Below are 25,465 nucleotides of genomic sequence, written 5' to 3'. Positions count from 1 at the left end.
TTATTTATCTTTTCAAAGAACCAGCTCTTACTTTCATTTATCTTTCTATATTTTTTCAGTCTCCATTTAATTCTGCTCTCATCTTTATGACTTCTTTCCTTCTACTAACTTTGGGTTTTGTTTGTTCTTCTTTTTCTTGTCCCTTGAGGTATAAATTTAGGTTGTTTATTCGAGAGTTTTCTTGTCTCCTGAGATAGGCTTGTATAAACTTCCCTTTTAGAACAGCTTTTGCTGCATCCCATAGATTTTAGATTGCTGTGTTTTCATTTTAATTTGACTCCAGGTATTTTTTTATTTCTTCTTTGAATTCTACAATGATCCACTGGTTGTTTAGTAGCATATTGTTCAGCCTACAATTTTTTGTGTTTTTTTTGCAATTTTTTTCTTGTAGTTGATTTCTAGTCTCATAGCATTATGGTCAGAAAAGATGCTTGATATGACTTCAATTTTCTTAAATTTACTGAGACTTGTTTTGTAGCCTGTCATGTGATCTATCTTGAAATGTAAAACCATGTTTCCCTTTGATTTGGATGCAAATTTTAAAAGATGGCTACTTTCCTTTTTATAAATTCTACCATAGTATAGATCCTTCCTTAATTGACATCTTTTATGTCTTAGAGATACTGCAGCAGAAATTAGGGAAATGAAGACTTCCACAAGAAAGTTTGAGATATAAAGTAATGAGGAAGAATGCTAATATAAGAAAAGAAGAGAATGTCTAAAGGTCTCAAGACAGATCAAGACTCATAAGAAGCAAACTTTAGAGAAAGTTGCTAGATTGCATAGCAATGTATCTCTCTCTTTGACTCCAGGACCGTGCCCAGGAGGAGGGCATGAAGTAGCATCTCAGGCAATTGGCAGTGAACAACTAGAGGAATTTCTTTCTTACATAACAATTATTTAGTTTCTTTTAATGTATTTACTCTATTTGCTCCACCTTCTCATTGCCTTCTGCTGTGCCAGACAGGGATGACCATTGGTTATTTAGCACTACTAGTAAAGGAGCTAAAAGTAGCTTTTAGTACTTCATAGACTATAAATGACCAAAATAAAAAACAATCAGCCTGAGCCAAAAAATAGGCATCTTTTAGTCATTACCATAAACACTAGGAAAGAGATGGGAAAGTGGATGGAGAGTAGAAAGCCATAAGGCTCTGGAATAAAAATTAAAAATGACAAACACAGTCAAATAATATCAACAACAACAGAAATCACAGAAGTGGAAACATCTTTTTTTTAAGTTTATTTTATGAAATCCAACCATCTGTATAATCCTACCTTTATCTAGCAAACTGCAAAAGTTGAAGGAAGCACTATGATCTCATTCAAAAATAGTTATTTCAATAGCCATTTCTACAGATTTACTGTAGTAAAGTTAGAGTTTAAAAATGGATCAATCAAGGCAGCTTAGTACAAAATAATAGGTTGGTCACAAACACCTACTCATACTATAACACCATCTGCAACATGTAGATTCATTCATGATTTAATTTTTTCACCAAAATCCAAAATATATTTCTTTATTTGTGTTCAATGTATATGTATATAGAAATACTTTATTCATCCAAGTTACCCTCCAATTGAGGTTCTATTTTCATCTATATTTAAAGACAAAAGTTAAATTTTTTTTTAATTAAAAAAACTTAAAAATAAAAAAAATATTTTTTAATTTTTAAAAAATTAAAAATTAAAAAAAATAAAGACAACAGTATGCACTGAATACCAAGCAAAGACTAAGGTAAAAATGACACCAGGCATGACCTAGTTTTTATAGTTTATGATTAGTAAAGGAGGAAATCAGTTGATTGTAACCACAATAAACTAAATTATTTGATAACACTTATTATTGCTTATCTTATGCAGGCACTATGTTGGCACTTTTCATCCTCTAGACAATTAAGTAAGGTGGGTGGTGGTATCTCCATTATAGATGTAAACACAGAGCATGGAAACCAATCCTCATGGTCAAGATAAAGCCGGGCTACTGAGCAAGTCATCCATGGCCCTACATGGACAACTCTTTCTCATTGCTGGACAATAGCTATCAAATGACTCTGTAGTCCCTTCCTCAGAGGCTAGTGACAGAGTGGTGAGAAAATGAAATACAAACTAGCCCACTCTAACGCACTAAAGTAATTTCAACATGGTACATAAAAATAATGCGCTTAGTATTATTCCTAGAGAAAGGTTTGAACCACTCAGGTTTTAACCTAAGTTATACAGTGTCTCCCTATCCTTACTAGAGAAAAATAATACGGCCTACTACCTGACACACAAAAAGTTTACTAGTAATTTTATTAGCTAACAATAATATAAAGCTGGCATTGGAGTACTCAAACCATGCCAAAAGCCACGACACACCAAATATAATTTGATGTTTCAAATTTCTATCACAGAAAATATTAAAGTTCCTATCTACTTACAGTGTTTCTAATAAACCCTTGAGTGTTATTTTATTTAACTTCTGATCCATGAAAGGAAAAATATAATTGAGGTTTCAGATAAAGTCTACCTTTTCAGGTAATGCCTGCAGGTCAGCTAGAAAAGAGAAATGTCAATAATAAGTCTGAATGCTTACCCTGTAATTTTTCACTAGGTAACAACTGAGAAGCACATGTGGACATGACAATAGTTAAATTCCCTTGCCATGTATAGGTATAGATATAAAAGTCACAGTTTTCAGATATTTGGGCCACGGTGCTTTCACACAACAGGCTAAAATATAGTTTCCTATAATAATAAACTAGCCATAGTCTCTCTTGCCCAACAAGCAGTTTATTTAAAGACCACAGGAAAAACATGCCAATTGTCCAATGGGCCTGGTCTGGCTTAGCCCCAACAGGGATGCTGAGTCCTCATAATTTTTTTAAGATGGTATCTGTTCTGCTACCTTGGAAAAACCAGTTAGTTTCATGTGTAAAACTACAGTACTTAGATGTACTAATAAAAAATTGTTGGGAAATAATTATTGAACCATTACTGAATTTTATTCTATAATTTTTAATACAAGCTCTCTTGAATATATGTTTCTTAATTGTAAAAAGGTTATGATATGTAATAGTACTCTAAATCATTCAGATACAGCTGTTATTTAATTTCAGTGTCAGGACCTGCAAGTTCATTTTGGACGATGTTCTGTCTGTATCCTTTACCCGCAGGGACTTAATTTCCTCCTGAAGCAGATAGATCACTGCATCTTTAAATACTTCAAATAGTTCAGGTGACCTGTCATACCTCCCCCCAAAATCTTCAATTAGCCAAAGTAAATATTCATATTTCCTTTAACTACTCATCTTATAACAAGATTCCCAGAACTTTATGTCATCATGATTATCTTCTAGTAAGTGTGCTGCCATTTGATAATATTTCTTTTAAAATATCCAGCCGATAGCTGAACATAATATTTTATCTATGATCTGAATAACATGGACTGTATTGGGATGCTTAGTACCTCTCTTGATCCAGAGACAAAGTCCTATTAATGCATCTTAAGACCAATTCAGTTTTGTTTTACTATCTTCACATGTATATACTTACATGGCATATTTAACTGGGGGGAGCTCTTCTTGGAAGGCTAGTGCTTTCACTCTTGGGTTCAGCTGTACATTGCTATAAAAGCTTCTTGAAGCATTTAAATAACTTAAATATTGAACCAAGATAATGACACCATGAATATATAAGAATGTATCCCCATTTTTCACATTTAGGAATACAAAGAAATATTTAGACAGGCTTTCCTAAATTAAAAAAAATATGTTTATATAAAAGTAAGCTGATTAAAAGAAAGTTACTTTAATTCGTAGAAAAAATACATATATTGCCTACTATATTTGGAAGAAGTAAAGTGTTCCTGTTATAGATCGGGTTTAAAAATAATCCAAGATTTTAAAATATTCAAAATCAATTTCTTTACATTTTAAAGGCATAATTCTGCCTGAATGTTTTGCATAATTCTGCCAGAACTTTTCATATAATGGGATCTGCCTACTGATAACTTTATGCTTATTACAAAACCCATGAAACAAGAAATGAAGACCAACGAGCTTTTTCTACTGAGTTTCTTCAAGGAACATGTTAGAAAAAAAAATGTTAGACAGTGGAAAATAAAAAACATTAAGGTTTTAAACTTCATTCTACAAAACAAGCTGAAAATGATCCCAGTATTATGAGAAATATGTGGCCTACACAACATGCTACAAGTTATATATTTTTTCATACAGTCCTAAAGCTGAAAATAAAGTCCCCAGCCATTTACTTTATTTGAATTATTTCTCAGTAAAATCATTTCAAACTGTAGGATAGATTTTTTGAGCTTTAACTATCATCCTTTCTATTTTTTTTCCCATAATCTGCTCTTTCCCTTTTAAATCCTCACTCATTCCACCCATTTCTCTTGTCTTTTAACTGCACAGAATGTTAGCAAGTGGCAAAGCCCAGAGGACGGATTTTGATTATTAAATTTGAAAAGAATCTAAAGCAACTATAGTAATTAGTAGTCAATAAAATACTTTGAACCAAATCAAATTAATCTAGGTACTGTTTTATATTTTTAAGTTGCCTAAGGCAAACTTTCATGATAAAAATGCTACAATCTCCACATCAGTAGTGATTTTAATGCCACAATTTGTATTAGAGAAAGCATTATTCACAAAAGACAAGTTAAGACTGAATTAAATCACAGTGATTAATTTGCTTGTGGGTTAAAGCTGAATACAAAATATCTATAAAACTAAGTATATAGAAGAGACAGAATGAAATCTCAGTAATTGGGGCAAACGTTTTCTCTAATTAGCTGAAATGCATCATTAAATTCTATTGCACCAACAGCTGAAAAATAATAGCTGTTTTAGAACTAACAAGAGAAGCGTTAGAACAAAGACATTTCATTTCGATCTTTTTCAGTACATACTCAAAGTTAAATTTGATAACAACCACCATTGATAAAATATTCGAAAGAAACAATCAACAAAATGTAAGATAAGAAACATATAGTAAGACAAATATTTCACTTATTGAGGAACAGCAAGTCTAATAGAGGTCTCTAATATCAAATATGGCATAACTGTTAAAAATCAGATGCTGTTTACTGAAGCTATCCTCAAGTAAATCCACACTTCTAAGATTATGACTACAATTACAGGATTTATGTGATTACTGTCATCGAACTTTCATTTTCTTTTTCTACCCTTGTATTTTAACAGGCTCAACCAATGTCATTCTTATTATCAAAAGTAAAGATGAATATAAAATAGATAGTTAGATACACAGATGGATGGATGGATGAGATAAATAAGATAAAAAAAGAGGTAGAGATGAGAGATAAGAGAGAGAAAGAAGATAGAAAGCTTTATTATGAAAGCCATATAAGCTCATTGGCTGCTGTGCTGAGAATAACCTATACAGGGACGGGGTGGGTGCACAGACCAATCACTTGGCTACAGAATAACCCAGGTAGGACATGATGGTGACTTGAACCAGCTGATCTCAATGGAGGTGGTGAGAAATGGAGGTGGAGCCAATAGGATTTGGGGGAAGTTTCAATGTGGAAGCTTTGTCCTAAGCAACTGAGATGTGGAGTTTCCATTAACTGCATTGAGGAAGAATGTCAGTAGAGCAGATTTATGGGAGATGATTAGGAGTTCAGTTCTGGACAACTTCATTGGATATGAGTAGGCAGTTGAATAGGAGAATCTGTGGTTCAGGGAGTAGGTCCAGGGTGAGTATGTATACTAGGGTGGTGTTAGCATATATTATTACAGTCATGAGACTGTATGATATCACTGAAGGAGAGATTCTAGACAGAAAAGGGAAGAGGCATAAGGACTGAAGTCTAGAATATCCCCAAATTTAGGATATTATCTTGGTAAAACTGTTTTCAAGAAGCACCCTACCAAGTTACACACAGACTAGAATAATATGATAGTGTCAGTCACTACAGCCTTTGCTAAGATTAGGCATTATATTTGACAGTCTCTTGTTCTTTCAATATTTATTCATTACAAGTGAAAATAAGACTTTTTGTATGTTTATTAGTAAGTTGTACTTTTGTCTTCTATAAATTATCTATGCGTTCAGCTCATTTTCCCCATGTATTCTAATTCTTCTTGTTGATCTGTAAAATCACTTTACATATTAAGGTAATTAACCTTTCACCTGTGGTATTTGTTGCAGATGCTTTATCTCATTTTTGTCTCCATAGTTTTTGGTGTGAGAGGTTTTACATATTCTAGCCAAATTTATTTATCACTTAATTTGTTATGTACTCCATTGCATTAATACATACAAAGACTTTCGTACGTGCCACAGTTCTTTAAATCTGCTCTTCCTACTAGTCAAACACTACTCTAAAGATTTCCCATTTAGTTAGAAGGCACATCCATGATTTTCTCTTATCCAAAAGTTAATTCATTTTAATATTTTTACTTATTTCTTTAAAAATCTTTTTATGTGAATTAAAATTTTATTTCACCTTTAATATTAACCTCCCCATTTTTTTTTCCTATTATTCCCTTGTCCATGGATATTCTACCAATCAGAAGTACATTTCTGTGACAACAAATGATGAACAGCAAACAACCAAAAAAAATGTCAATAATAACTACATGGTGGGTGCACTTCCGTAAACACCCGATGCCAATATATTACACCTTAACTGCATCATGAAGCAGACAGTTGAGCAGGTACTAGAGGGGAAGCTTGTTAGAATCTATTGGTTCCATTCCCGAACTAACCCAGCGTCTGGGAACTTAGAGAAGGGAACTCAAAAATCTGCCATGTACCAGATCTGTGGCATAGGCTCTGGGTCAGGCACTTTTCTAGTGTAAAGGGCTATTATTCCATCAGTTTACTGATGTTATCTGTCAACTACCATGAGACCCCACTGAATTTTCTGGAAAGAAAAGCTTCTGACTGAGATAGTGATTGACAAGGTAGATGGTTACGTCTTGAGCTCAGTTTCATTGAATGTGGACCTCAGAGAACATCCTGCTTCTAGCGATTTAAACACTGACTCTTACGTGCACCCCTCAGGAAGATCTTGTTCCTTCTTTGGATTCCCTCCCTACTAACCTTATATCAGTTCAGGTACACATTAATCAAATTCCACAGGTATGCAGTTTGTCCTTTTCCCCTCTGTGGTCACACATTCCACTTTAAGGGGCCATTTAACTGCATCTTGTAAAATGTCAAAAGAAGAGCAAATCTCACCCTCTTTCATAACTCTTCCACGTAGCTAGCCTCCAGTATCTCACTTGCACTCTCTCTGAAGGCTTCCCTCCCTCAGCTCTTACCCTCAAGTCCGTTCCCTTCATCCCCCCTCAATCCTCTGCTCCTAACACCTGCTCTGGCTTACAACTTCCTACTTGTTTCATGAAATTCCCCTAACTAAACATCTACTTTGTTCATTGGCTCTTTCCCTTTGACATTGAAAGGTGCTTGTTGAGCAGGTCTGAAAGAAAAACTACAAGTCAACCTCATATGATTAAAAAAAATAAAATTTGTGGGAAATGGCAAGGAAGGTTATGTGCTATCTGATTATCATACGTCAAAAATCAGTTACCTAAAAATAAAGCCTTCGCTGATACTTATAAAGTGACATAGCTTAAGATCAGTTTTCTCTAAAAGTCTTATCATTGTCATTCCCTATATTGGATGTGAATCAGCTGGGTGTAGGAAGTGAGAATTTATTTGATTTTGTTTATCATGGGGAGGACTATGGGTTTCTTCTTTGCCCCTAATATGAGTTAGATGGGAAAAAATTTAAAGTGGTTCCATGAAAAGAGAAGCAAGAAATTAGATATGACAGGTGGATTGCAAGGGTCATATCCATTTCATAGATTTGTGTAGGGAAAAAGGGAAAACAAGGAATTATAAGTTGCATTATAGAACATGTGATAGAGAGAAGAGAAATTTAAGTAGAGGGTAGAATAGAAGACATATAATCTTTTAGTTATAAACAAGGAAGTTTCTTTCTGAATTTTAAATGGGCAAAATGTCAAAAGAGAAATCAAGAATAAAATCTAGCAAAAGAAATGGCAGCACAGTTAGCATTTTAGAGGAATGTGACAAATTACTCTGAGTGGTAATGAGAATGTTTTGAGGAAATGAAGTAATTAGCTGTTTTCAGGAACCACAATTCCTAAATTGAGTTTGATGACTAGTACTAATTGATGATTAATGGTGGAACATTTTCCACCTTACAAGCACTAAATAATATGATTGACTGATATGTCATTTATGAAATACAGAGTAACATTTATAAAGCAATTATACAAGTAATATGTGAGTGGGAAAGCTATGGGCATCTGAAGATCTTATCGAAATAGAAAATAAATAACAAGAACAATAATAATAACCCATACCTTTTCTGTGTCAATGCCTTTTGACATAGACCACGTTGAGACAATATAATCCATGACTCGTTCACTAAGGCCTTTGGGGACCTGATAGAGTTTCAGAAAGTCCCGTACATTATTCAGCATCTCATGGTACCGGTTGGTGTTGGCATACATTTGCTGGAAAATTGTGGTAACATTTCCAAAAATAGTTGCATAAAGAAGAGCTGAAAGAGAAGAAATGATGAAAATAAATCAAATACCCCAAGTGAAAAAAAAAATGATGTTAATATTGGTGAAACCAATGAATCACTTGACAGAGATGCCTTTATAAACTTTTCGGCATATTCATGGTAACCCCCGAGAAGAGTGCCCAGAATTTGGTGTTCACTCAGTAAGTGTTATCTTTAGTATGATAAACATGATTTTATGAGTGAGCACTACTCTAGTCATTGTGGTAAAACATGAGAGTGGTTGATAGATTTCATGAAGAATTAGATGATCCAAGGTTATGATTTGCCTAAGACATTCTTAGCCATATGACTAAAGTTATCCTCCAGCCCTGTCCTCCTGAATGAAGCCTAATCAACTTAAATTTTCGAGAGATTGATGATCCAGTTTAGAAATGTATGCTCTTTCTCACTGCTTGCTTCGTCCAGGTTTTGGATTACTTCCCTGCTTATCAATATTTTTGACAGAACATCAGAAATATAGGGAGGGAAGACAAATCAAAGTGTTCCATTTCTAGAAGACTCTAGAGAGAAACAGGGTTGGAATTAACAGTTAAAATGAAACTTTGAGAGTGCCTGAAAATTCTAGTTATTAAATTTATGTCAGTAACCCAGTATCATAAGGTTTTTTTATTTCATTATTTTAATTAAGAATAAAGTCAATTCGCAAGCCATTGTTATTCATCTACAGTGGCTAGGAAAGGAATAGGGTTTTTTTTTTTTAGACAATCAGATGTTTTTTTAAATTTTTTTATTTACGTATTTATTTATGGCTGTGTTGGGTCTTCGTTTCTGTGCGAGGGCTTTCTCTAGTTGTGGCAAGTGGGGGCCACTCTTCATCGCGGTGCGCGGGCCTCTCACTATCGTGGCCTCTCTTGCTGCGGAGCACAGGCTCCAGACGCGCAGGCTCAGTAATTGTGGCTCACGGGCCCAGTTGCTCTGCGGCATGTGGGATCTTCCCAGACCAGGGCTCGAACCCGTGTCCCCTGCATTGGCAGGCAGATTCTCAACCACTGCACCACCAGGGAAACCCAGGAATAGGGTTTTTTAATGCCCCTGACTGCTACTCCCTCCCTCAACCCATAATTTACCAACTCTTCTCTCTCCAGATCTGGTCAGGTTACTAATGTTGACCTGATCTTGAAAAAGCTTTTAAAAGCAATTGAGTTCAGCCCCAGATCAACACACCTTCAATCACACACCACTCCCAGCCTATCTTGTCCCTTTGATTTTACTCCTTTGTTTAACAGTAAGCTCTTTTGAAAAGAGAGCAGTATTTTATTCCCCTTAATATTCAGTAAACACAATGTTTAGTAACCACATTCATTCCATAAGCATTTCACAAATAAGTGGAATATCAGACAGTGATCACTTCCATTCTTGTTCCTCTAAGCATTTGAAAAATTACTCGTCTAAACAAAAAGTATGGACTGTTTCATTTCACAGTTTCATCAACCAAATCCCACTTGATGGAAGTAGTATAACAACAAGCCAGTGAAGCAACTTAAGATCTTCAATCTATTTTCAGAAAATCATTTGTTTTTTAAATAACAGTTGCTCTTTGAGTACAACAAATTATAATTTCACAGTAGGAAGCTATGATTTTACAAGCATTTACTCGGGTTTTTTTGGGGGGATTTTTTTTGGGGTTTTTTGGCTGTTATTTAGGGATTTTGATGCCTGTGAAGAACAATTTTTAAGATAGATGATATTTTGTTAGAACTGAGTAGGAAGAATATAGTGCTGACATTTCCCATCTGGGTCTTTAAATCTTTGTTTATATTTAAAAACAACAAAAAAGTAGAGGTAATCACAGACTTAACATTCTATTCCATCATTGTTGGCATTAAGAAAGACGAACACAGAAATAATTTGAACAAACTAATGGTAGAAGAATCATACAACAAATGGGATTTTGCATTTCCTGAAAAGAGACATAAAGAGGATTTATATTTTTAAAATAATGAGCTTTTTAGAGGTTAATGAAATAATGCTACAATCATGTTTTTGAATAGATAGCCCCCAGCTATTTTAAGTTGTCAGTAAATACCACAGAACTATTATTTTGACATGTTCAACTCATTTGGCTCCCTAAGATGCCTGTAATATGTTATATTTGCCAAAGTGTCTTACTACTGCCTTTTTGCTTAACAAATTACCACACATTTCATCTTTGGGGGTACATTAAATATGCATACATTCTAGTCATATGAAAAGCTTAAGTACTAAAACATGAATAAAACTGCCAATGTATTTAACGTTTTCAGCATTAATAAATGAAGAATACAATCAACATCCCATTAAGTTTGGTATATTACAAGGATATTTTCTGCCTCCAACTTTCATGTGAGTGTGGTGTCCTGCACTGGGTAGGACTAATCAAGGTCACAATTTAAGGTAAGACATTCAATTATATATATATAATTATATGTATATAAGTATATATACAAATATGTAACATACACATAATTATATATAAATATATAGCACATATGTAATAATATATATATAATTTTACCTTGAAATGTTAAAAAAAATCATGCAGAAAGTTCATATACCCACATGTACCCACATGTAGCTCTCTCAATTATGACATCTTACAGAACTATAGTAATTTATCAAAACCAGGCAATTGACAATGGCAAAATACAATTAACCAGACTATAGACATTATATTTCAGCATTTTTTACATGCAGTCATTTTTTTGTTATACAGCTTTATAAAATTTTATCACATGTACAGATCCATGTAATATATGTATATTTTTAAAAAGAGAAAACACTTCTTCCTTAAAAGTGTTTTCCACATTTAGGACTAGTACACATTCATAAAATATAGTGACAGCAAGCATGATATTCCATAGTAAGCAACAATACTGCCTCCCACCACAGTCTGTGTTCCCAGGATAAATGGGTACATCTTTAATGAGAGTGGCCCTGGGACATGACACACGATAATGAAAGAAATTGATCTTAGTAGAAACTAGCTCCATGCTGCTAACTCCCAAAGTAATACTTATCCCCTGAAGTACAGACACACAAGCCTTCTTGGATGTCTCACTGCCATTCAAATCTAACAAGTCCAAAAGAGAACTCTTATGTTACACCACCTTCTCTTCAACAACCAAATACAATTTTCATCTCATTAAATTGTAAAGCCACACCTAGTTGCTCAGACCAAAACTAAAACGTCATTCTTCAATTCATTCTTTGATTCATTTCTTACATCTACTCTATCAACAATTCCTATTGGCTCTACCTTCAAAATAGAGCCTCAGTACAATCCCTTCGCACTACCTCTACCAGCACTCTTGCATCCTTTAAGAGTATATGCTTTTCCGCTTACTAGCTATCTGTCTTTGGGCCAGTTACTAAATCTCTGTAGGATTCTATTATTTCCTCTCTTACAACTTTACAGTTACTTTAGAATCTTTACAAAGGAGTTGTGCTGAACGATATAACATATAAATCAGTTTTTAAAAAGTCCAGTAGTGAGTAAGTATCCATGAAATGTTATGTATGTGTCATTGTCGTCGTCATCAACATCATCGTCATCATGGAAATAGCTCCCAAACAATTAATTTTTCACTCAGCAGAAAGAATATCCCCTTCCTTCAATACAACTCTCTACCCGCTAACTATGCCTGTGTTCTTCATCTTATTTATCACTACTTTAATTTACATTACACCTTTATTTATTTGCTTGTTGATATCTATCTTCCCTATTAGAAATGCAAAATCTGTAAGTACAGGCTTGGGTCTTGTCCTTTTTGTTCACTGCTGTATTTCCAGAACACAGACCAGTTCCTGGAACATAATAGGTATTCAGATATTTTTTCCAGTAAGTTCACACACTAAAAACCTAGGAAACATTTTTTCAGAAACATCCTTTTTTTCAAGTCAAACGTCACTACTGGCGATACGAAAACATAGAAGGAATACACACTATTAATGCACGTGAGAGAATAAAATATTTAGACGCTAAGGTGACACATACCTTGGCCATGTTAAGATAATAAATAAATTAAGAAGGCCTATTGTCATTCATCAAACATGAATGCTCATGCTTGGCCTGGCAAGTTTTGCAGAGTACTATTATAGAATTTTACCCTTTGAATGGGATGCCATAGACATAATTTGCCTACTTTACTAGGAATAATTAGAATAATCTGTTAAAATTTGATAAGCCTTTTATATGCTCTCCTGTAGCCTTTTTAGCTTAAGACAACTTAAGACAAGCTAATTTTATAAGCTTATCACATTTAATGAATTGATAATTCTGGCATATACACTAGTAAATGTCATCTAAAAAGTCTTATATTTTTCTTATTCACCACAAGGGGATTATTTTAAAGATAATTATGTTAGATTAAAGAAGGCTACAAATTCTGTGACACCCCTTCCATTGACAGGCAGTGTCTATATTCCTTTCCCTTGAATCTAGGCATACTCTATATAACTATTTTACTAATAGACTACGGTAACTATAATCATATGCCAATATCTGGGCCCAAGCCTTAAGAAACTAGAAACTTCCAATTCCTCACTGTGGGAACACCTGCTCTTAGAATCTAGCTTCCGTGTTGTGAGGAACCCCATTCTTCTAGAAAGTTCCACATGGAGAAGAATTAAGGCCCCTGGTCAATAGTCTTGGCTGAGCTCCCAGCTAAGCACTAGCCTTAGGCTGAACAATTTAAAATATTGATATAAGAAGATATTTCTGGTAACACTTAAGGCTGTGCAGGTGGTTCAACCATCACTTCCCTTTCTATTTATATTCATATTTAATAAGAGTAGTTAAGATAGGAAGGAAAATGTCCTATCAATCTATGATTGTATGTGCAGCACACAGCTTGACAACATCAGCTTACCAGCCATGTATGTGGCTGAGCCAACTAAGTGAATTTTTCAGACCCATTCAAGCCATCCCAGCTGATAACACATGGAACAGAAAGCCATGCCTTCCTAGACCTGCATAAGTTACAGATTCATGAGTGAAATAAATGGCTGTTCTTGTTTTAAGCCACTAATTTTGATTAGTTATGCAACTTTAATATTCTAATAAGTAGTTTTATTAATAGCCTAATAAAACAGATTGATTCTCAACTGATTAGAAAACCTGGGAGAGGAGGGTAACGAGCTCCTTACAATGCACATCAGAGCCTAATAGCATATTTAGACAATGTTTTTTTAACATTTAATACATTTTAGTACTTAAAAACACCTATTATTTTCATAACATATATATTAAAGTCATGAATGAATGTTTAATGTTCTCAAAAAGAGACAAAGGTTAAAAGATTGAATAATGCCATATAGCCAATCACAGATTCCACTATTCATTCATGTATCATTTAATTCAGTAGATATTTACTGAACACTTATTACATGCAGCCACTACAGTAGTCACTAAGGATTCAACATGATCCCTGTTCTCAAATAGTATTCACTACTTCCTATAGAAAGGTATTAATCTTTATTTTTTATCAGGGCCCTTAATTTTATTTATTTTTTAAATTTTTATTGGAGTATAGTTGATTTACAATGCTGTGTTAGTTTCAGGTGTACAGCAAAGTGAATCAGTTATACATATACATATATCCACTCTTTTTTAGATTATTTTCCCATATAAGCCATTACAGAGTATTGAGTAGAGTTCCCTGTGCTATACAGTAGGTCCTTATTAGTTATCTATTTAATATATAGTAGTGTGTATATGTCAATCCCATCTCCCAATTTATCCCTCCCTCCCATTACCCCTGGTAACCATAAGTTTGTTTTCTACATCTGTAACTCTATTTCTGTTTTGTAGATAAGTTAATTTGTACGCTTTTTTTTAGATTCCACATATAAGCAATATCATATGATATTTGTCTTTCTCTGTCTGACTTATTTCACTCAGTATGAAAACCTCTAGGTCCATCCATGTTGCTGCAAATGGCATTATTCTTTAATTCTCCCAACTCACATGCTTTGGAAGGAGGCTAATGATCATTTCCTTTCCATAGTTTACAAAAATTCACAAATAAACTTATAGCCATTCCAAGTATATAAACTAAATATAGTTTATTTCTCAGGGTTAAACAATTTGCAGAGTCAAACAAAATCTACGTTTAGCTAATTAATTGTAACTCTGCCTCCACTCTTATGAGTTGCTCAGGATAACAGATCAGATGATGATATCCAGTTCTCTGAATAAACTGTGTTCTCCAGTTACTTCATTTTGTTTGCTCCTTAGGTCAAGCTGCAGCCATTCATCTTCTTATTAATGATTTATATTTTTTAGACTTTTTGTGCCTGTTCAAGTTGACATCCAACATTTACTTCTCCTAGTTGTCTTTCTTTTATAAATCTTGGCAAGTAATAATTGGCCTTAGACTAAGCAATTTAAAATATTGATATGAGAATGCATTTCTGGTAACCATTAAAGCCACATAGGTGGTTCATCCATCATTTCCATTTCTATTTCTATTCACTAAAGTACACCTTTAATAATGATATTTAAGACATGGAAGGAGAATATTCCACCAATGTATGATTTTATATGTCTTACACAGCCTGCTAAAACACTTGAAATCACTCCAGTTGGCCTTAGAACAAAGTGAAGAAGCTGATCATCAGATCTCCAATTTCGAAGTTTTATTCTCCTTCCAGCTGTCTCATAATGGCTCCTGGTTTCCCTGGATGCTCTTTTGCAATTACCCATATATGTAAGCTGCCTCTAGGCATCCACTTATGAAACTGATATTTTCTCTTTCTCAGTCTTCACTTAATCCATGTCCCATTTCATCTAGTACCTGAACCATGCCAACTATTTTGTTAGAAATTAATCTCATTAATTACTTTATATTAAGTGTTAAATATTGAAAACTATTTAATACAATATCCCTCTTAGGGACGTTGGAATTTTGAAGGAGGAATTCCACATGATACAATGAGTTGATTGAATCATTACTTGAATTAACTCTCAACTAGTAAGATAAGTTGATACACAGAAGGGACCATTTTTTAAATTTATCAAAATTATAGCATAGTATTGGACACATTTCAACTGTTTACAGCTAATCCCATGATTATCATAAAAACTGACTACATCAAAATAGTTTCAATAATTATATGGCAATGACTATTATTTTTTATTGAAGTGTAGTTGATTTACAATACTATGTTTCAGGTGTACAGCATAGTGATTTAGTATTTTTATAGATTATACTCCATTAAAAGTTATTACAAAATAATGGCTTTAATTCCCTGTGCTGTATAATACTTATCTATTTTATACATAGTAGTTTGTATCTCATAATCCTGTAACCCTAATGTGTCCCTCTCCCCTACCCACTCCCCAGTGGTAACCACTGGTTTGTTTTGTGTATCTGTAAGTCTGTTTCTGTTTTGCTCTATACATTCCTTTTATTTTTTAGATTCCACATACAAGTGATACCAAATAGTACTTGTCTTTTTCTGTCTGACATATTTTACTAAGCATAATATTCTCTAGGTCCCTCAATGTTGCTTAAATTGGCAGAATTTCATTCTTTTTTATGGCTGAGTAATATTCCGTTGTATATATACACCATGTATTCTTTATCCATTCATCTGTTGATGGACACTTGGGTTGCTTCCAAACCATGGCAATTGTAAAATAATGCTGCTATGAACATTGGGGTGCATGTATCTTTTCAAATTAGCATTTTTGTTTTTTTCCAGGTACTCAGGAGTGGGATTGCTGGATCATGTGGTAGTTTTATTTTTGGTTTTTTGGGGAACCTCCACACTGTTTTTGAGAGTGGGTATACCAATTTACTTTCCCACAAGTGTACAAGGGTACCCTTTTCTCTACAACCTCGCCAACATTTGTTATTTGTAGACTTTCTTATGATGGCCATTCTGACTGATGGAAGGTGATATCTCATTTTGGTTTTGATTTGCATATCTAATAATTAGTGATGCACATGTTTTCATGTGCCTGTTAGCCATCTGTATGTTTTCTTTGGAAAAATGTCTGTTCAGGTCTTTTACCAATTTTTGATTGACTTATTTGGTTTTTTTGATATTGAGTTGTATGAGCTGTTTATATATTTTTGGATATTAACCCCTTGCCAGTCATATCATTTGCAAATATTTTCTCCCATTAAGTGGGTTGTCTTTTCATTTTGTTGATGGTTTCTTTTCCTGTGTATAAGCTTTTAAGTTTAATTAGGTCTCATTTGTTTATTTTTGCTTTTGTTTCCTTTGCCTTAGGAGACAGATCCAAAAAAATATTATGTCCAAGAGTGTTCTGCCTATTTTCTTCTAGGAGTTTTATGGTTTCGAGTCCTACATCTAGGTCTTTAGTCCATTTTTGAGTTTATTTTTGTATATAGCGTGAGGAAATGTTCTAATCTCATTCTTTTACATGTAGCTGTCCAGTTTTCCTAGCACCACTTGTTCAAGAGACTGTCTTTTCTCCATTGTATATTTTTGCCTCCTTTGTCAAAGATTAATTCACCATAGGTATATGGATTAATTTCTAAGCTCTCTATTCCATTCCATAGAACTATGTGTCTGTTTTTGTGGCAGAACCATACTGTTTTGATTACTGTAGTTTTGTAATAGAGTCTGAAGTCAGGGAGGGTGATACTTATAGCTTTGTTCTTGTTTCTCAATATTGCTTTGGCAATTCAGGATCTTTTGTGGCTCCGTATTAATTTTAGGATTATTTGTTCTAGTTCTGTGAAAAATATCATGGGTATTTTAATATGGATTACATTAAATCCATAGATTGCTTTGAGTAGTATGGCCATTTTAACAGTATTAATTCTTCCAATCCAAGAGCACAGGATATCTTTCCATTTATTTGATCATCTTCAATTTCCTTCATCAATGTTTTATTGTTTTCAGAGTATAGGTCTTTCACCATCTTGATTAAGTTTATTCCTAGGTATTTTATTCTTTTTGATATGATCTTAAATGGGATAACTTTCTCTTTCTGATAGTTCTTTATTGGTGTATAGAAAAGCAACAGATTTCTGCATATTAATCCTGTATCTTGCAACTTTACTGAATTCATTTATTAGTTGTATTTTTCAGGGTATTTATATATATTCTTATATTATATCTTTTTTATTTTAAAAAACCTTTAAAACACAAGGAAACAACAATGGTGAGATTCAGATACTGCAGTGGTTCAATGATTTGATTCAGAGATTTTCTTTTGCCCTTCAAATTATAAAATGCAAACAACAGATCACTCTACCTAGTTGTAAGTCTACTTTTATCAGTTACAGAAAAGAAAAAAGGAAAAAAAAAGAGAAAATATAGTAAGTACAGAATGGATTCACTATGTTGAAAAATGGAATTTCTTTTATTTACAGCTGTTCTGTTTATTTTGTACTAGGTAAACATTTTCAATGTTTTCCAGTAATTTTCATTAATGATACCTGCAAGCCATTTCTCTAATCTTTAGCACAAGAATATGAAAAGAAGCAATAAACAGAGGATAACATTAGATCACTTACTCTTTCTATATATCTATAAAGTGGGTATTACTATTATACTTATATTAATATGGGAACACTAAATACAAAACTTGAAATAGTATTAAAATATCTCTTTACCAAAACACAAGTATTATTGATCCAAGACCCAAAGAGTAAAGTGGCACTGCCAACAACCTAAATAAACTGTTGAGGCCCCTAAGAACAGTATCTGTGGAATAGCCAAGAGCTTCTCATGTATTCTGAAAAACAGTGTCATAACCTATCTTCTTGCTGAACCTCCAAATAATTTATTCTTGCTTCCAAATCTTTGTTCATTCAGTTCCTTTGTGGTGGATTTCAAAATATGACCATGTATTTTTCCTATCTTGGTATGCACATCTCTTTGCAATGAAACTTTATTGTTCCTCCCACCAAAAGGTGGAATCTACTTCCTTTAATCTGTGCTGCCTTTATGACTTCCAGTAGAATATGGCAGAGATGATATTATGCAATTTCCAGAGGCATTAAGGGACTTACTTGTTTTGCTTTTGCTTTCTTGGAATGTTGTCTTGAGACCATCATTCATGAGGAAGCCTGGAATGTACTGATAGCAAGATAGCAAGAATGGAGAGGTATAGTTATCCAGTGGTCCCAGCTGAACCTTGTCCCTAGCCAAGGTGCCAACTATATGTAGCTACCTGAGGGAAATGAACTGAAGAACGAATTATCCAGTCAACCAATAGAGTCATGAAAAATAATGAATCATTGTGGTATGAAGTCACTCCGTCTTGGAGTCATTTCTTACACAGCAATAGATAACTGATACAAAGCCCTCTCCCTTTTCCTTCATCCTTCCTAAATCCCAGGCACTCTTTGGGGCTTATTATTTCCTTTATAAAACTTTCTCTGATTATCCTAGGTAAAGGAATTTCTCCTATTCTTCTACAGAACCTATCAATACCTCATTCCTTAAAAGAGTAATTATATAACTTGGTTTATATTTTTATATTCCCCTATATGTGTTAACATATCATGCTATAAACATAATGAAGTTCTTGAAAGCAATTACCTTTTAAACTCCTTTGTATCTCTCTATTGACAACATAGTTCCAAACACATAACTTCTGAACAAATGAAAAATAGAAGTTGAATTAACTTTAAAGGATTCTCCTTATGTAGCAAAGCAAACAGCAAGTACATAAGAACCATCCCAGGTCAAATCTGACTGAGAATATCATTAAAGTATTCTGATTTGCCAGTCTGAAGAGATGGAAGGCAAAAAACAAAACAGCTATTAAGAGGTATAAATCACGAAAGTTATTGCTACAGTAAAAATTATCTGCTAATATTCTAATACCAAGAATATTAGAACCTGGGGACATAAGTTACTGGAACTTAGTAGTTTATGAAAAATAAATATATTCTAAGTCATAGTATAATATGGTAAAGATATCATCAGAAATTAATCAAGAAAATATGCCTATACTAAATATGGGTTAGAAGTTTAAATGGATACACTCTTTAGACAAATTATTCCATTTCTTGGAAGTTATACTATGACATTATAAAATGAGCACACAAAGATGATCACTGAAGTGTTGTTTATAATATGTGAAAAAAGTAAAATGTTCAAAAATAAAGCTTAGGTGATACAAAAGATGGCACAACAACACAACTGAAAATTAGGAAGCCATTAAGATTATGATGGGGATTTCTGGGGATATATCTGAAAAAAATTAATAGCATATTTTTATTATAAAAAGTTTTCTTAATTTCATTCTTTGTAATATTATATCTGTGAATATGTGTGTGGAGGGTTGATTTATGGGTATACATAGAAAAGTGACTAGAAGGATGTTTATAAAACGTTAACAGTTCTTATATTTAGGCAACAGGATTTGTAGTGATTTTGATGTTCTTTAAACTTCAGCATTATTTAATATTTCTAATAAGCATAAAGAAGTGCCAAAATTTGCAAAAAGAGTAAGTTACTTGTATTTCTTAAAATGGTAGAAGCTGTAAATCTTTTTAGAAAGCAATTAGATTAATTCCCAGGTGACATATACATAAAAGATCATCAAGAAACCTGATATGCTAATGGTGATAGCAAACCTTTACTTAGTACTTGTTATGAGCTTTATGTACATTATCTCACCAAATTCACACAATCACCCTAAGTTACTATTTTATCCTCATTGTAAAATATAAGGAACACATTCAGGAAATTAATCTGCCCAGAATTAGATCAGAGCTTCAGTCTCAACAACTACACAACCTAACACCCTTATCAGCTTTAAGATTGATGTTGCAAATAATAATTATTCTACCCCACAGCAGACTTCTGTAGCCAATATTAATTGCTTACTAATCATAGATCTGACCAAAAGTTCTTAAGTGTGAACATCAGATCTCAAATAATTAAGCACCCCCAAGGGCTAGAATATAGACCAAGTAGAAACAGCATGCACCCCTTAAATGATAAGTACCAAGAGATATTCTGGGCCCATCACTAAACTAGGATATGGTTGAATACAGGCCAAAGCCCTTAAATCTGCTATGGTTGCAACATTACTCAAATAACATTTAATGCAGTAGAAAAGAAAATTTACTGACTAATATCTCTGTAACATAAAAGGAAATTTTTAGTTTACTCTGCTTATGCTTATTCACTGTGATATACTATTAAACACTATGATACACATCAACATTAATCAGGAATTAATGTTTATTTTGAGAGAATTAAAAATTCAAGAAAATTGGATACATACTTAGTAATGGAATTTCTAATTTGTGAATCTTGAAGCCAAAACACCCAGGGAACGTGAGTAATACAAATCTAACATTTATAATCTGCCCATAATCATCCTCAAATTACATATATTCTTACATCTATAAGCTCCCCATCATCCTGATGATGATGATGGGGAGATTAAATTGTATATTCAATTGTATCAAATTGCATATTCTTAAGTCAGTGCTGCATCCATTGGCACTCCCTCACAATCTAGTTTAGGTGCTCTGTCAACAATTTTTAATGATATAACAACCTTCATAAGGCCCCTCCTTCCATTTTCTCAAATATTACGGTCAGCCCACTGAACTCAGGAACAAATAAATGTCTTTTATCAGCAGTCTTTGAACACCTTCTTTAAAGCACTGGGCAGAGCAAATTGCCCAGGTCCAGGGATCTGTGTGCTTGTCGCTATTCTCCTGCTTCCTTCTAATTTGGAAACTACACTAAACATCAAGTTTCCAAACCAGATGAAGAGGATTTTGGGTTGTGGAATACAGGTTTCATTTTGGGGCTGGAAAAGGAGATGAGATATTGTAAATGTCATTCTGTGAGCACTTCCTCAATGCATATAACCTATAAACCCTTTACATAGTGGAAATGAAAACAAAGTTACAGCTTTTCAAAGGTGAAACTCTGAATAGTTTTGTCTGGCAGACATTTTGGTCAAGAGCACCACTGATCTTCTCAGCTCCGTTGTTGGCTCCAATCTCTATATGACCCCTTTATAATATCAATTACCAAGAGTTTTTCATTCTGCCTTCAGAATAGCTCAAACTCATAGCCTCCTTCCTATTAAGGTCCCAGAATCTGGTCTTTTCATCCTATGGATAGGTTACCACAAAAGCTTCCTAACTGTTCTATCTCCAGTCTCTGTTACAATAGAGTCGGCACATGGCCACCTGGAAAATTTTCCTAAAATACTAAAATTCTGTGATTTTATTTTTCTCCTTAAAAATGTTTAGTGTATACACATAGCCTTTAGGGTAAAGGCACTCTGAGAGAACCTATGGGATCTATACAATGGGGAAAAGTTTCTATCTGCCAGACTCAGTACTTTGTATTTCTTCCATAAGCTAATTTATCACTTCCCTACCTACACTGAGCTATGAAAGAAGAAACCACATCCTTAACTTCTTTTCCAACCAAGTCAGAGTTTTGCCCAGTGAATGAATTTTAAAAAGTTAATTTCGGGCTTCCCTGGTGGCGCAGTGGTTGAGAATCTGCCTGCCAATGCAGGGGACATGGGTTCGAGCCCTGGTCTGGGAAGATCCCACATGCCGAGGAGCAACTAGGCCCGTGAGCCACAACTACTGAGCCTGCGCGTCTGGAGCATGTGCTCCGCCACAAGAGAGGCCACGATAGTGAGAGGCCCGCGCACCGCAATGAAGAGTGGCCCCCACTTGCTGCAACTAGAGAAAGCCCTCGCACAGAAACGAAGACCCAACATAGCAATCAATCAATCAATCAATCAATAAATCTTTAAGAAAAAAAATAAATCTCCTTAAAAAAAAAAAAGGTAGCCTCCTTCTAAAAAAAAAAAAGTTAATTTCACTTAGCTATAAATAAAGCGATGGGAGGCTGGATTTTTCAGACTATGTATCTCTCTAGCTGCCTGTATGGTACCTGAATGATCTTACTACCTATTAAAATTTCATGTAATGCATAGCAAACAATTCATCAAAGGATAGGCAATATAATCCTTAAATAAATTTATTCTTTAAGCTCTTTAACGCAGAGCCAGTATCATCTATTTCCTTCATAATCCCTAAGAATAACTAGAATGTTCTTCAATAAAGTGGGTTACTGACAAAAGTGGCCAACTAACGTGAAAAAATTACAGCAGCTAAACTAGACTCTGTCCCTTATGGTGAAATGGCATAATTAATTTGTGTCTGTATAGAAGACATTAAATTGTATACACATGATCAAAACTTCTAAGAAGGTGTTTAAGCTATTTTATAATTATATTTAGGCCTTTTTTGCATTGGCCAATAATCAGAGTATGCATCAACATACCAAGCATACATTTATTAAGTGCTTATTGCGTGTAAACAATGCTAAGCATTATGGGAGATATAGGGATATACAATTCTATACACATATTTTTATTTTTTAACTAATACTTGAAGCAATTTGATTGTAAAAATCTATGCTCAACAATGATTATGAATTTTTTCTTGTTTCTTAAAAATCTTCTAAACAATGTATCAGAAATCTGATATCAACACTGTAAGAAGCCTGATCATTAAATAACAATACATTTGGCAAAATGCCCTGAAGAGTCAAAAAGATCAAAACTAAACAGGTTGACCTTACTTTCTTACTGAAACTGTTCTACATTAAAATCTTGGGTCAGTCTCATCATCACTGACTTAACATTGCCCTTAACAACTTTTATTACTCTTTTCCCTTTAAGTAGTGCTTATCTCCTTCACACTTAAGACACACAGCTCCTCTACTGGCTCTTGTCTTCTCCCTCATCTAAAGTGTCTGTACAATTAATCAGTCAAACAAAGACCTTTCTGAGAGTGAAAGAGAGCAATCTTATTAGCTATGCTGGGACAGCAGGGCTAAAGAGGGCTGTCCCAGGTAAACAAGACACACCATGGGTGACTCCACCTTTATTCCAATTCCTCTTTCTATGGCCCCTTCCCTCATTACAAGAGACAAGGTCTGTGGGCATCTGACGATCATTTGCATCAGAGCTCACTCTGTGAGGAATTCTGTCCATTCATGGGATCTCAACTAACATGTGAACTCATATGAACTCATATGTTTTCCCTTTTTAACGTGCCCTACCATACCGTGTTGCAAGGACTTACACAATCACTTTATTGGATGACTGTAGCTCTCAAACTGCCTGATGTGATGCTTAAAAGGAATCATATCATTTCCTCCTCGCCTAGAGTATTATTCTTCCCAAAATTCCTTTTTACATTAATCTGAGTAGGCATAAGGTATAAAACCAAGGCTCTAGAAGCTGAAACCACTATGGGATTTTTTTGCTGACCCCGAGGGTTTAAAATGAACAGGGAATTTTTAAAAATATATGAGTGAGATGAGAAAAGTATTTTCTAGAGAAGGCAAAATGAGTTGGTCAAGGTGTAAGGAATTTGATTTGACAGTGCAGTCCAAAATTTGCAAACTGTATTCTTTTGGAACGCTATAATTCCTGTGATGATAACAGATGTTTGTCTTAAAAAAATTTTCTGGATCAAATAAATTTAACATTAGTTCTCCCTCTGGGAGAGTCCCAATTCGCATTAGCATATCACAATGCATATTAGCATATCAAAAGCTCTGAGAAACCTTGCAGTAAAGACACCATTTTTCATACTTGTTTGTTTTGGAATGCTTTTTGTTCATTAAAAACCTACAAACAGAGACCTTCAAGATGGCAGAGGAATAAGACGTGGAGATCACCTTCCTCCCCACATATACATCAGAAATACATCTACATGTGGAACAACTCCTACAGAACACCTACTGAATGCTGGCAGAAAACCTCAGACTTCCCAAAAGGCAAGAAATTCCCCACGTTCCTGGGTAGGGCAAAAGAAAAAAGAAAAAACAGAGACAAAAGAATAGGGACAGGACCTGCACCTCGGGGAGGGAGCTGTGAAGGAGGAAAAGTTTCCACACACCAGGAAGATCCTTCACTGGCGGAGACAGGGGGTGCTGGGGGGAAGCTTTGGAGACATGGAGGAGAGCACAGCAATAGGGGCGCAGAGGGAAAAGTGGAGAGATTCTGCACAGAGAATCAGTGCCGACCGGCACTCACCAGCCCAAGATGGCTGTCTGCTCACCCACCAGGCTGGGTAGGGGCTAGGAGCGGAGGCTCGGGCTTCAAAGTTCAGGTCCCAGGGAGAGGACTGGGGTTGGCTGCGTGAACACAGCCTGAAGGGGGCTAGTGCACCACAGCTAGCCGGGAGGGAGTCCGGGAAAAAGTCTGGACCTGCCTAAGAGGCAAGAGACCATTGTTTTGGGGTGCGCAAGGTGAGGGGATTCACAGCACTGCCTAAATGAGCTCCAGAGATGGGCGCGAGCCACGGCTATCAGCGCAGACACCAGAGACGGGCATGGAATGCTAAGGCTGCTGCTGCCGCCACCAAGAAGCCTGTGTGCAAGCACAGGTCACTATCCACACCGCCCCTCCTGGGAGCCCATGCAGCCCACCACTGCCAGGGTCCCGTGATCCAGGGACAACTTCCCCGGGAGAATGCATGGTGCACCTCAGGCTGGTGCAACGTCATGCCGGCCTCTGCCGCTGCAGGCTAACCCCGCATCCGTACCCCTCCCTCCCCCCAGCCTGAGTGAGCCAGAGCCCCCTAATCAGCTGCTTCCTTAACCCCGTCCTGTATGAGCGAAGAACAGACGTCCTCAGGCGACCTACATGCAGAGGCAGGGCCAAATCCAAAGCTGAACCCCAGGAGCTGTGCAAACAAAGAAGAGAAAGGGAAATCTCTCCCAGCAGTCTCAGGAGCATCAGATTATATCTCCACAATCACCTTGATGTACCTTGCATCTCTGGAATACCTGAACAGACAACAAATCATCCCAAAATTGAGGTGGTGGACTTTGGGAGCAACTGTAGATTTGGGGTTTGCTATCTGCATCTAATTTGTTTCTGGTTTTAAGATTATCTTAGTT

General features: G+C 35.1%; 1 protein-coding gene across 1 annotated transcript in view; it reads right to left on the bottom strand.

The window, feature by feature from the left end:
- KCNH5 (potassium voltage-gated channel subfamily H member 5) overlaps positions 1 to 25,465 on the bottom strand; it is a 328,693-nt gene that overhangs the window by 107,881 nt on the left and 195,347 nt on the right. Inside the window, exon 8 of the mRNA XM_068523893.1 lies at positions 8,361 to 8,560. Coding sequence (XP_068379994.1) covers positions 8,361 to 8,560 — 200 coding nt within the window. The remainder of the gene's footprint in view (positions 1 to 8,360; positions 8,561 to 25,465) is intronic.

This window comes from Eschrichtius robustus, chromosome 1 (assembly GCF_028021215.1).
Source record: "Eschrichtius robustus isolate mEscRob2 chromosome 1, mEscRob2.pri, whole genome shotgun sequence".
In the NCBI taxonomy this organism is placed as follows: Eukaryota; Metazoa; Chordata; class Mammalia; order Artiodactyla; family Eschrichtiidae; genus Eschrichtius; species Eschrichtius robustus.
The sequence above is the reverse complement of the archived record's forward strand: the minus strand, read 5'-3'. Positions and strand labels throughout refer to the sequence as shown.